Genomic DNA, 13,484 nt, shown 5'->3' on the forward strand with positions numbered 1-13,484 from the left:
GGGGGGGGATGCGGACCTAAATGTTTGTATGTGTATGTTACACGTCAGTTGAACACGCTTTGTTTTTTTTCAGGCGCGAACTGCGCAAACCCTTTCTGCAATTACACTCACGAGCCCATAGACCCGTCGCTAGCTGCAGCGGCCGCAAGCGCCGTCGGCGCGTCTCTTCCGACAGGCGATCAGACCGGCGCCGCAGAGTCTCCCGCTCAGGGTGTATCTGCCGGTTCGCATGGCGACAAGGCGACAGGAGCGGTGAGTCTCGCGTTTGTTTCGCTGTCTTCTTCAGTGTATCTACATTTTGTCCTTTTCCTCTGGCCCCTCCACAGAACATCAGCATGGAGTTCTCGTTTTTGATCTGGGCGCGTCCCGGCGGCGCAGTCGTGCTGTAGCGCGAGAGAGGAGCCGGCAGGCGCTGTGTGTTTCTGCTCGTGTGCATTTCTCATTTGCTGTGCACGGTTCTTCGACCGGGGGCGCTCGACAGCCTCCCAAGAGGCGTTCGAATTCTCCACGTTTTCCTCTTCTGCGTCGTTCCGCTTGCGGTGCTTTTTCAGGGCTTCCTGGGCACTCGGGGCCACGACGGCTTCTATCGCAACAAGACTTGGACGCCAGGTTCGTCGGGAGGAGACAGCGGGTTTCCTTCTCGTCTCTGTTCTTCCCAGCTGCGAAACTTTGACAGACTGCCTCTTCCCCCGCCTTCCTGCATGCGTTTCTGCCCTACATCTCTGCCCACACGTCGAAACAGACCACTGATCGCAGCCATCGCATCTGTGTCCTTTATTTGCTGCCGAGATCGTCCTGGCGGTCCAATGCCGAAACTCTCTTCGCGCGTCCACCGCCTCTGTGAACTGTCAATGTGGACTGCCATCGACCCTCGAGTCTACATGCCGATACTCTCTCTCTCTCTCTCTCTATATATATATATATATATATATAGCTACGTGGGCTGGATCGCTCGCGTTTCCCTTCTTGACCTCTTTGAGCGTATAAACATATGTGCATGCATATTTACAGGTGGACAGATGTAGGTACGAACTGAATTTTTTCCTATATATATATATATACGTGAATGTGCGTGCATTTGTGTGTTGCTCTCGGGTACCGTGCGGCAGCCTCTTTTCGATATGTGGAGCGTCGGTGACTGTGTTTTGCAGAATAGTTTTGTATACACTTTGGGGCACGATTGTGGGTTTGAGCGCCCCGCGGGTTGCGTGTTTTTCACTGGGTGTTTGCCTCTGTTTAGGAAATCAAGACGCGTCAGGTTCGTCCGCTTCCAACGAGAGCGGCCAGGACTTACAATCCTCAGTCGAGGCGCTGAGCCACACGCTGCCGGGGACTCCTCCGGAGTTGCGAAGAAGACGAGAGGAAGAAGCGAACTTCCAGGGAGAGGGGAAACCGTTGCTTCTGCCGCCTGCTGCTGCGCCGCTGGCGGGTTCTCTTGGAGACGGCGCGGCTGGGACTGTGGGAGAGGGAGACGAAGAAGGAGTCATGGAGGGCTGAGAGAGCGCGAGGGCCCATTGGGCGATGAGAAGGAAGAGGCCAAGGGGGGGGAGCTGTGCTTGTGTGAGAGGTGTTTGGTAGAGAGAAAAACGATTTGCGGTAGAGAGAAGAGCGACGTGTGAGATACAGAGACAAGGGAGAGAAAGAGAGGAGACAATATGATGGGCGTGCCCGTTTGCCTCGACTCTCACTAAACGAGGGGCATTGGGGGGGGGGGGGGGGGGACTGGGGCACGGGAAGAAAGTGAATGGAGCATTGCCTCGTCTCTCCGAAGATGTCTCAGCGTAATCTGCGCCCGCAGCGTCTATTATGTCCCTGTGCAACACTATGTGTGCAAACGGCTATGCGGCGCAATTAGAAACACGTGTGTGGTCTTACTGGTGACAGGAAAGTGTACGTATATATATAAATATATATGCACGTGAGTGTGTCCCCGACTGATACGCTGTGTGCGTCAGAAGCGATGCTGCCGCTTCTTTCCTCTCGTTCTTTCCGTTCTTTCTGTAAGCCGGTGTTTTCGCCGAATTCAGCAACATCACTCAACCGTGACTGCGCCCTAGAGACCGAAACCTCGGTGTCCTTCTCTACTGCTTTGCCGATCTCGCGCGTTCTGTCACTCAGCTTTCGGCTCTCTGAGTTCGCCGCTTCTCGCGATCTCTGCCAGCATAGTCGCTCTCCGTTTCGAGTTTGCGTATTTCTCCGTTCACCGATGCCTCTCGCTCTACTTTCCTTCCTAGTGATCTGCCAGCCTCCCCCCTCGCCAAGCTTCTTTTTGTCTCTGCCCCGTAGCTGCCGCTACCTTCGCTCCACCCGACGGGAACTTGTGTGTTCTGTCGAACTCCCTGCTTCTCGGGTTCTACGCCTTTGGAACAGCCGGAGAGAAAAAGTGCCGCCAGAGAGCAAAGCGCCGCGAGACGTCGACTTCGTGGACGCAGAGACACACCAGAGCACTTGCCTATCTCCGCATGCTTTTCTTTCTTTGAAAGAACATTCCATTTGACAAGGACTACACCGCGTTTTCTGCTGTTCTCTATGCAGCGGGCACCGACGCGCACGTGGGTGCACACAGTCCCCAGCATGCATGAAATGTTGAAGATGCAGATGCGTGCATCTCGTGTGACACATGAATAATATATATATGTATATATATTTCAAGAGTATCTATCTATCTATCTACCTATATATATATATATATATATTTGTAGACTTCCGCTCACTTCAGATAGGAAAAAGAGGATGAAAAACTGACTGCGTGAGTTGTACGCCGCGGCCTCCGTCGCGCCACAACGAAATCGATAGGAAATTTCTTTTCGGCATCCTGTCCCACAGACACGCCCGCAATGACGTTCTCACACACAAACTGACATGTCAGCAGACAAACGGCGAAACCATTTGGACGAGAGCAAAGGCCGGCTCCTGCGAGGAAGCGGCAATTCTCCATTGCGAGTTTGGTGGGTGTTGCATTTCGCTTCTCGTTCGAGAACAGGAAGAAGCTTCGAAAAGAGGTTCGAAATTGCTTCTTATGTGGAGACCGCAAATCGACTTCTTGGCTGCCTGTTCCAATTCCTTTTCCTTGTGCGTGTGGATGTGTGTCTAACGGAAGGAAGGGAACACAGAATGCGTTCGGTGTCCCGCGTTTCTCTTTCAGAGGCCTTGGGGAAAATATTTCTCTCTCGCGATGAACGGACGAATGCTTGTGCGTTTGCTTCTCTTCCGCCCAAAGTGCTGCCGTTCTCTTCCCGAATCGCGCCTGTTTGTTTATCTTCTCCAGTCATTTCCCCCATGTGCTGATCGTCAGAATCAGGAGCCTTGGTCATCTCCCGAGCTCGGGGGTTAGACATACCAGAAAACGTCCCGGTGCTGTGTGTTTTACAATTCACGTGGGGCCGTTTTCTTCTTCCGCTGTCACTCTTTTTCTCTTTTTCAACACTCGGCGTTTGCTCAGGTCTTCTCGCCTATAGTTTCCTCTTTCGGCCACGACTGTCTCCTCGCCGCTCGCCTTCCCTGTTCGATTTTTCTCGAGTTTCCAGTTTCTCGCCCGCCTCCGTTTTCCGCCCTTGGAGGAAGAAGGACAGCCGGGAAAGTTTTCTCTCGGCTCTTTCCCGCTGCATGCGCCCCATGACGTCTTTTACTTTTGCATCTTGTACCAACATCTGCGGAAGAGCCTCATTGACTTCTCGCCTCAGCCCATCAGGTAAACTGCGGTACCAAGACACGTCGATCCAGGCAGGAAGAGAAACCGCGTCGTCGCTTTCTCTTTGCCTGTCTTCTCTTCCTTCTGTCGCGCGTTTGCTTGGTCCTCGCTCGGAAGCCGAGCAGGGAGGGGAAGCAACGCGCGCGGGAAACGCCGCGGAAGAACGCGACGAAGACGCGGGAAAAGAAGACGCGCAAGATGAAGCGGAAGACAGAGAAAGCAGGCCCCGGTTCTGGGCGTTCTCGTCTTTGTCTGAAGAGGAGGAATCTTGCGATAGGACGATGATCTCCTGGAACGCTTCCTGCTTTAGGCTCCACGGCTCCGTGTCTTGTCTCCCCTCGTTGTCTCCTGTCGCCGCTTCTCGCTGGTCTGCCGTCGTATCTTCCGTTCTGTCTCCTTGTCTGTCTGCTTCCTTTTCCGTCCTCTGGCCGTGAGCTGCCGGTCCTTGGCTAGCACTTTCGTTTCCACGGCATTCTTCTTCCTCCGGGTTGCCTGGCCTCCTGCTTCTCTCTTCCTCTTCACTCGAGGACGCACTCAACTCCTCGAGCCTTGCCGTGTCACCAGACGCCACAGATGCCCCTGAGAACTCAGAGAGAGCGACCGCACCGCCTGTCTCTTCTGCTCGAACTTCATTTAGCTCTCCTAGCATTTCTGTCGATTCTTCTTGTGCAACTCCGTCTTCTCTCCTTCTGCTGCTTTGTCCCTGGTCCCCTTCTCTTTCTTCGTGTCGCCCGCGGCCTGCGCCCGCCCGTCCCGGCTCTGCCTCGTCTTCGTCCGACGTAACGAGACTAATCGCCTCTACTTCTCTCTCTCTGTCCCTCGAGCCGGCGCCGAAAATTGCCTCGCTTCTCCCTTCTCTCTCTCCCTCTCCCACGCCGGGTTCTGCTCCGGTGTCCCTACGGCCCCGCTTCGGTCCCGCGCGTCTCCGTGGCAAGTCCCCCCGAAGAAAAGCGTCGAGAGGCCGCGCTTTGTCCCGCGTTCTTCGCCTCTCTCGCTCTCTGTCTCGGTGATCCTGAAAGTTCGAAAATCCAACAGACACCTTGTGGAGCTCGAATACCCAGCCTGGCTGCTGCGGGACACGAAACGGAGCGGCAGGTCCCGAGGACGAAAGAGCTGCCGCAGCCGTGAGGGACGAAGCGGAGCGTGAAGACGCAGAGTCAGCGGAAGCCGAGGCAAGTGAAACCAGGTGTACACCGGAGGAGAAGGAACTCGCAGAAGCGGACGCTGGAACAACGGATGGGGATGCACACACGCAGCCGCCACGCCTGACGGCGAACGGGTCAGAGCCGTTTGTGTCTTCTTCTGACACGCGCCTACGCTTGCTGTCGGGTAGCCTCTTTTTTAGCGACAGACCGTCTCCCTCTCTCGCGCCTCGACTGCGTTCTGGCCGTTCTTCGCCTTCTCGTTCGTTCGTCGTATCCTCTAGACACCTGGCCTGCGTCTCTCCCTCGGCTTCCTTGGTGGCTGCTGCGAACCACGTTTCCCGTGCGGGTCTCTCCTCTGTCTGAGCTTTTTCTCTTCCGCAGCGGCGCGCGTCGGCTTCGCTCTCGGTCTTCTCAGCTGTCCCACGCGCTCCGTCGCAGGCCTCCCAGTCTGCGGGCGACTCCTGAGAGGCTCCAGTGCTCGCAGGGTTTGCATTCAGTGGCAGGTCCATCGCGAGGCCGAGCCGAAGAACGAGGCAGAGAGCGTAGTGCAGCAGGAGATGGGAACGACAACTGTCGACTTGCGACGCCAGGTTCTGCCAGTCGTTCGGTTTCGCTCCGCGGCCGTGGAGCCCACCCCCGCACGCTCCGGCAAGGCCTGAAAGAACGCGTACACGTTTTCCAACTGCGCGACACCACTTGATGCACGAATCGTGACGGCCATGAAACGCACAACGGAACTTGAATTAGTCGATCAAAGCACCCAACAACCCCGCTGAATCCAACCGAGGAGCTCCCAGAGCGACGGGAAGGCAGCTGTCTTTCTTTGTGGGTGGGAGAAGACAGAGAGACATGAGAAAACACAGGGCGGCGAGGAAGGGGAAGCGGTGTGAACGACGAGGGGAGACCACATGGGGCTGGGCAGAAGAACAGAGGGAGGAGACGAAGGCGAACGCGAGGAAGCGGAACGGAGTGTGGAACGAGAGCACAGGAGAGAGGACAAGGCACAAGACGACGGAGGGGCCGACTGTCCCGAGCATGCAGAACGAGAGTCCACGGCGAGAACACGGAGAGGAGGCTGCGATGGAAAAGATGGGAAAACGCGAAGAAACGGACGGACACAGCTTTCCGTCTGCAAGCGACAAGAGAAGCGGAGAAGGAGAAACGGAGAAGGAAAGCGAAAACCGACGCGAATGACCCAGAGTGACAAGACAAGACGGAGAAGGAACGACGCACAAGACGGAAACGATAGAAGAGAGTTGAGAGACCGCGGAGACGGAAACAAAGGGAATCACGAGAGAAGAACAAGACCAACAGCGACGTCTTTTCTTCATCTCCGCTTCAATGCTCATCTGACCTGCACAGGCAGCAGAATCCAACGAAGCACCGGGGGGAACCACGCGGAGAGGAGACTGGGCGCCGAGTCGCTCTCTTTGTTCTTCGAGGAGAAAGACGAGATCAAGAAAGCGACATGCATCGCTCGGGAGTTGCGCTTGCATCTCAGACAGAAGGGGTCTATGCAGTTCGCATCTGACAGAGGCCAGACACCCCGAATAAAGGGAAGACGGAGAAGAAGAGGGGGAAGAAGAGGGGGAAGAAGAGGGGGAAGAAGAGGGGGAAGAAGAGGAAGAGGAGGCAGAGGAGGAAGACGGAGCAGACGACGCATAAGGGAAGGCCAAAGAGAGAGAAGGAGACGGAGGGAACGAGCAGGCGTCCCAGAAGCACGGCGGGAGGATCATCTGTCGGCATTCTCCGTCGCAGTCCTTTTGCCTGCAGAAAACAGGAATACACGAGGATCGAAAACAAAACGGCGTGCAGGCCGGCCCTCTTTGCACGTACTGTGGAGTGCACACAACTTGCGTTTCGTATTTTTGGATTTCAGATGTACCCAAGAAAGCGCTGGTGACTGTCTCTCCCGCACAAAAAAAGGCCCCCGCAAGGAGGGGAACCACGGACAGCGAGACAGCGGAATCTCAAAGTAGAGGCAGTTTGCTCGCAAGGCGACGCCAGGGTGAGCGAGGAACGCGCCATCAGGTGCCGAGGGACAGAAAAGAGATTTCAGCCGTGCATGTGCCTCTTCGCTTCGTTTTCGTAGTCGTGTCGCTCTCATTTGTTCACCTCTGCTCGCCGCGCGGCCTCGAGTGTCTCCGTTCCCCCCTACCGGATATTCAGTTTGAACACCGTCGCGTACTGCTTGTGCTTCATCACGTGCGACTCGTGACGCGCCAGCAACCTGCCGACGAGCTTCTTCAGCTCATACACCAGGCGCTCGGGCGTACGTACACCCCGCGCAGCATAGGACTCCTCGACGCTGAGACTCTTGGGCGCCACCGTCGGGATCACGGGCTCAGTTTCGTCGCCGAGGCAGAGCGCTCGGAGACAGAGCGCTGATGCGAGGAAGGGCGAACGCGAGAGACCAGACAGAGAAGCGGAGAGCGTTGCCTGCGAAGAGGCAAAGACAGCGGCGTGAGAGGCCGAAACCGCGGGCGCAGGTGGAGGGAGAAGCCGAGGATTTTGGGCCGGAGAAGAGGACGGAGAACGCCGCTGTGGCGAAGAACCAGAGCGCCAGGCGCTGGACGCGTTGCTTTGCACGGTTCGCCTGGCGTCTCCGGAAGGCATCAGGACTCCCGATTGCCTCCGCTCCAGTTCTCGCTGTCTCCGCGCGTCGTCCTGTCTGTCGCCCCGCCTCTGCGTCTCCCCGCGCTCCCCACAATCGTCTCCGCTTCTGTCTCCTTTCCACCTCAACGTCTCCAGCGGCCGCGCTGCGTCCTCGGCGAGCGCCCTGGCCAGCGACGCCGCAGGCGCGAAGTGAAAGTTGGAGGCTTCGAGGAGGGAGGCGAGTCGCGCGAGAGGAAGGGCGAGGAGATCCGCGCACGTTCGGAGGCGTGCGCGCGAGAGGAGACGCAGCAAGGCCCCGCCTGCGGAGACGGCGCGACAGCAGAGCAGAGAGCAGCGTTGCAGCGAGGCTAGGGGTGAACGAAGGGACGCAAAGACACACTGGGAGCTCCACGGAGACACCAAAAAGACAGCGGCTGCGAAGACGCAGGACTTGGAGCCGTGGAGAAAATGATCGAAACGAAACACCACCGAGGAAAGACCGGACGGACGAGGCCAACCGGGATCGGCGTTTCGCGCCACTCGCGAACTCTCAAGATGACGCAGCGCACAGCACGCGAGCGCTTTGCCGGAGCCTTTGCTGCCGCGTTTCCGCGGAGAAAAAAAGGCGAGCGGGCGGCCAACCGAAGCACACCTGGAAACGACGGGGCATCTCGGGAGCGAGAGCGTGCGACACACAGAGGATGGGCGCGCGAAAGGTTCTCTCTTACCGACGCCGGGGAGTTTCTGCAGAGGGAGAGGCGCCAAGAACGCGCGTCGGTGCTGCGGCAGGAGCAGCGTCTGGCGGCTCGGCTTGTTGTATGCCCCGGCAAGCTTCGCGAGCGATTTGTTCGTGCTGATGCCTGAAAGAAGAAACGGGAGAGAGAAGGAAACGGAGACAGGTGAGGGACACGCGAAACGGGCCGCCACCCTGGCGCCTGTCACCTGCAGAGAGAGGCGGAGTTGCACTCCGGCGAGGGGTGAGGAAAAAAGCGACACGAAGTGCAAAGGAAAGGGGAGAGGACAAAACGGAGACGAAAAACGCATCACACTTTGTTTTTTGTTACCTCCAGCAACGACACAGGCGACTACCGCAGGTCGCGACGAGGCCGCCCTGATAGACGTGGCGAGAACAGATACGCGGACCAAGCAAAGGCAGCGATAATGCCGTTCATCTATCTCTCAAGCTCGCCAGACCCATCCATATACGTATTCGCGCATATCAATGTCTGTCTATCAGCAGATATCTGTATCTAAATCGATACATGCATCTGAAGGAGACGACTACGTTACCACGGACATTTACCTGCACACAAATGAGACACATATATGTACACTCGCATTCATGCTGCATATACGTCCATGGACAGATATGTAAAAAAGAGGCCCGGAAGCCACCTGTACTTGCAAGCTTGTTTGCATACGGATAACTTCCAGTGTTCAACGTCGCTTTACGACAGGGACTCGCCTCGCGTTTTGCCCCCGGGCGTGTTCACTCTCGAGTTGTTCTTGTCTCTGTTCCCGATGTTTCGCGTTCGCTTTTGCCCCGTTTCCTTCCCCTGCGCCGTACGGGGCTTCCTCGGCAGGTTTGTCTCTCGCTGTCACCGTCCTCAGACGGCTGCTTACCTGCAGTGCTCGTGAGCCCAATGTGAGTTTTGATGTAGTTGCGAATGGCCGCAGCCAGGTGGGTTGCGATCGCCAGAGTCACCAGACAAGGACACGGTTGATAAGAAGCGTCATCCTCCTCGGCAACACGGCTCTCGTGTTCATCTGTGCCGGCGTCGCCTCGTGGATCCTTGTCTTTGCCGTCCGTCTGGTTCGCGTCTTCTCTGTCTCTCTCGGCTCCGCTCTCTGTGTCTCGATCGCCTTGCGTCTCGCGTCTCGCGCCTCTCGAGAGGTCGTTTTCCGTGTCTTTTCTCTCTTTCTTTCCCTCTTCCCCGGCACCTTCGTCCTCCCTCCCTCGCCACGAGCCGTCGCCCTGGGAGTTGCCAATCACGCAACAGAGATGAGATCGCCCACACACCGTTCTCTCGCGCTTCCGCCTGTCCCCGTCCTGGTCATCTGCGCCTCTGTCTCGGCGGGGCTCGCGTGTGGAGTCTGCTTTCTCAGGATACGCAAAGGGAGCGAAGGCGAGCAGCCAGAGATCCCCTTTCCGTGTTTTTCTTCCGAGCCGCATGCTGGAGCTATGACTGGCCGCCGCGCCTCTCTCCCAGTCTGAACCGACTCGAGTTTCCGGCCCCACGCGGTCCCCCGCAGAGGAAGAAGAGTCAGGCGAGAAAGAGGCGCGAGAAGACGAAAGCGAAAAAGGCGAGGAGTGGATGCTTCCTTCCGGGAAAAAGGCGACGTCATGTCTAGTCCGTTTCCTCGAGAACTTCCCCGAAGGTTCGAAGAAACGCGAGGCAGACTCGCCTCCCTTACCGGCAGACACCGACGCTGGGCATCGCCCTTCTTCCTCTTCCCCGGAGCGTCTCCGCTCCCCAGTTCGTTCCGGCTCTCTCTGTTCGACGGCGTCTCGGCGACCTCCAGATCTAGACGGCGTCTGTTCCGAGAGATCCATTCGCGGCGCGTCGTCTTGGGGCGGAGACGCCGCGCAGAGAGACGATAGAAACCGGCGCAGCGCAGGCACCCCCGCAGCCACGAGAGCACTCACATCGATGAAGAAGTCGTCCAAACCGAGACGCTGAACGGCCAGCTCTTGCTCCATCATCACCCTCACCACCGCGTGCGACGCCCTCGCGGCCAGCGAGGCGGAGGGACAAGGTGACGAGGCCGCAGGACACTCCGGAGACGCAGAAGCCCTAGAAGAAGCGGAGGTAGAAGACAGAGCGGAAAGCGAGGAGGAAGAACAGGCAGAGGTAGAAGACGTGGAGGAAGAAGAGGTGGAGGATAGCGAAGAGTCTACAAAGCAGGAGAGGAACGCTTTTTTTTGCACGGCACGCAGAATGAGATCCGACACTTTTCGGTATTTGTCGAGATCCTCTCCATTTTTCACGACCAGGGAGGGGCATCTGCGAAGCGCTTCAGGCATGTAGATGCCTTTCCTGACTTCCCAGGGTTTCTGCCGAGCTACCAGATTGCTCGTGACAATCAACTGTTTCTGCCGCACCGCGACTGGTTTCCCCGCCAGCGACGGGTCCAGACGTTCTTCGACTTGTGCGTAAAAGCAGTCCATGTCGACATGGACGACGACGCGAGACAGACACGAGGCAGCAAAGGCGAGCGGGGAAGGCGTTGAGACAGAGCTGGGAGAGGCGCAACAGCGCGAAGCTACGCAGCAACAGAGAGGATCGACGCGGCGCCGGGGCCCGCGCCCGTCCGAGCTGTCTCTGAGGATTTGTCTGGTGCGCCGCGTCGGCGCCACAGTCCTCGCGGGCGATCTGCGGACCAGGGAAGGGTGAGACACGGGCAAAGACGCGGCTGGGGCTACAGCTGAAGACGCCGGGGGCGACCAAGAAGAGACAGGCCGCCCGAGCGAAGCGGATGAGGCGGGAGAACTGTCAGCGGAAAAGGAAGAAGGCTCCGCAAAACAGACAGAGGACGTCGACTGAGAGGATGACGGCGGTGCTCCGGGGGCTCCGGGCTCAGATTGTGGCGAAGACACTCCCGCGACCGGGTCGCGGCTGTTTTCTCCGTGCATCTTTGTCTCTCTGGTTTGCGGCCTTTCGCGGAGACGTTTGTCTAGGCGAGCGAGAAAAAGACGGTCCGTCTTCTCTTTGCTTTCTTCTTCACGTCGTCCGCCTCGCCTTCGTGCGAAAAAGCAGATGCATCTCCCGGGAGAAGGAGAGGCAGAAAGCCACGTGTGTCGTCTTTCGCCTTTTCCCTCGAAAAAAAAAGCGACCGCACACGCCTTTTGAGGCGAGAAGGACAGGCACAAAAAAGACGAGCACACGACGCGCTGCCTCGCCCAGCGCAGCCTCCGCCGTTTGCTCCACTCCCTCCTCCCCCTTCCTTTTCGTTTGCGTGTGTATGTCGAGCTCCATACACCCTTTTTCTTCACGAGTCCCCACCTTTACGCCTCGTCCTTTTCGCTCCTGCCACCATCGCGTGTCAACTGTCGCGGCGACAAAGATAAAAAAGCGAGAGACACACCACCTGTATCCTTTGCGCAGAGAGTCAGATGCTGCATGAAAACCTATATATCTACACATTTGCGTACTTATACACGGATGTAAAACGCGGCAGTGACCGGAAGTCCTTGCCTATATATATATATATATATATATATATATATATATATATATAGGTCCATGTATATTTAGATTGGGGGTGACTCGAACTGGGGACGTGGTGGTCTGTCTTGTTCGCCGAAAGCACCTAGCAATTAAGAGAAACTTGGAAACCTGAATCCCTTTTCTGGAGTCATATTTAGTATCCTAGAATCTGTAATGTCTCTCTTGATTCGAGTATTTTCTATACCCTCACTTGTTTTTGTGCAGCACGCAACACGGAACAAGCATGCGCACCTACACGAGAGGATATACTTTACGTGCTTCTTTGTTTTTGAGTACGTATATAGACATGTGGAAAAGGGAAACATCTCTAGACCCCTTTACATGCACATGTACACGGCGGGAGGCGGTGCTCGCGGGGCTGCAGCGTCTTCACCGGTGGCCTTCTGTGCCTATTTTCTCTTCCTTTTGCACGAACTAGAGAAGGGGACGAGAGGATACGGAGTGGTGCCTCCACGGTTCCTTCCTCTCGCACCGTTCCCTTCTGTCGAGTTCTGCGTTTCGGGTCACGAGAAATGAGACACAAACTCGCGTCGTTTACAGCGGAGCGGCGCGTCACGCTCGGAGAAATCATCCCTTCTTTTCTCTCTCTTCTCCCTCTCACCTTCCTCTCCACATGTCATCCACTGCCTGATCTGTTTTCTCGCGCTTGGTCTTTTCCGTTCGGCTTCTTCAAAAAAGTGACATCGCTTTTTCTGAATCGTTGCCGCCTGCCTCGCGGTCTGTGTGTGTGTGTCGCGACACAGACACCCGCTACTCAGGGTGTAGCATCGCGTTGCTCGGCTGCTGCCTGTGTGTGCGAAGAGGTTTCTTCTCTGCCTGGTGTTTCTGCCTTCGCCGCAATTCTCCCAAAACGCCCTCGCTCTGCCGAGTCTTTTCCGCCGCGGGCTCTCTCTCCCGCGTCCTCCCACTCCGCGCGCGGATCTGCCGAGCCAATCTCGGTTTGTCTCTCTCTCTGAGTCTGTTTTCCACGCAGGCTCGGCGATCGAGGGCGCGCGCCGCAGCCACGCGGAAAAGGACGAAAAAAGCGAGTGTGCACTGCCTCTGCGAGGACGGAAAAGAGCCTTGAACACTTCGTCCGGCGCCAAACGACACGGAGACAAGAGACAGACAAGAGAGACAGACGAGCACTCAGTCCTCCGCGCCGGGATTCAGGAAATAGGGCAGAGCGTCCGCAGAAAAGCTGCGCGCAGAGCTGTGCGCCGCGACGCCCCTGCCGCCCACGGCGGATCCTGGGTCTCTCTCTCTGTCCACACCGCTCTTTCGTTGTCGCGGGAAACCGCCGTTTCAGAGCGGAAAAGGGGGGAATCGGAGCGAGCAGACCGCTGCAACGACACGCGGAAGGGGGGAAGAGCGCCGAGACAGATGAAGGCGAAAACGCGAAGAAAAGGGGAAAAGAAAAGAGAAGAAACGAGGCGGCTGAGGCAGCGCTGTGCTTGTGGTGTGTTGCACAGAGAGAGAGAGAGCGGCGCTGTGTTCTCCGCGTTGCATTTGCGCGTGTGTCTTTGAACTGCGCGTGTGTTTTCTCGCAGGCGCTCGAGCAGAGAGGGGCGAACCTTTGCAAGGCACCAAGAGCGAGAAAAGAGGTTTCTTCGTCTCCCGTCCAGAAAAAAGGAATACCTTCAGTCGTGAAGGCGAACGCGAAGGGACGCCGGGAAGGAAACGGAGAGCAGCCGAGAAGCTCTCCACGTTTTGTCTCCTCACTCAACAGCGCCCCATGTCGAGAGGACTGCATGCGGGGACACAGCGCGACTGGCCAACTCTGCGTGGTTCCCCGCCTCTCTTTTTTCCCGCTGTGGCGAGGCGCCCTCTGTTTGCGGGAACAAC

The 13,484-nt window shown here is 57.1% G+C and overlaps 1 protein-coding gene across 1 annotated transcript; it reads right to left on the reverse strand.

Annotated features, from left to right (window-relative positions):
- Window positions 1-3,452: 3,452 nt before the first annotated feature.
- NCLIV_053350 (putative DNA polymerase) lies at window positions 3,453-10,135 on the reverse strand (the record flags this gene model as incomplete). The annotated part of the gene is made up of 5 exons (XM_003884888.1): window positions 3,453-5,491; window positions 6,191-6,603; window positions 6,995-7,751; window positions 8,160-8,291; window positions 9,055-10,135. 5 exons carry the CDS (start codon window positions 10,133-10,135, stop codon window positions 3,453-3,455), a joined length of 4,422 nt encoding a protein of 1,473 aa, XP_003884937.1.
- Between the last annotated feature and the right edge of the window lie 3,349 nt (window positions 10,136-13,484).

The sequence above is a fragment of the Neospora caninum genome, chromosome XI (assembly GCF_000208865.1).
Source record: "Neospora caninum Liverpool complete genome, chromosome XI".
Classification (NCBI taxonomy): domain Eukaryota; phylum Apicomplexa; class Conoidasida; order Eucoccidiorida; family Sarcocystidae; genus Neospora; species Neospora caninum.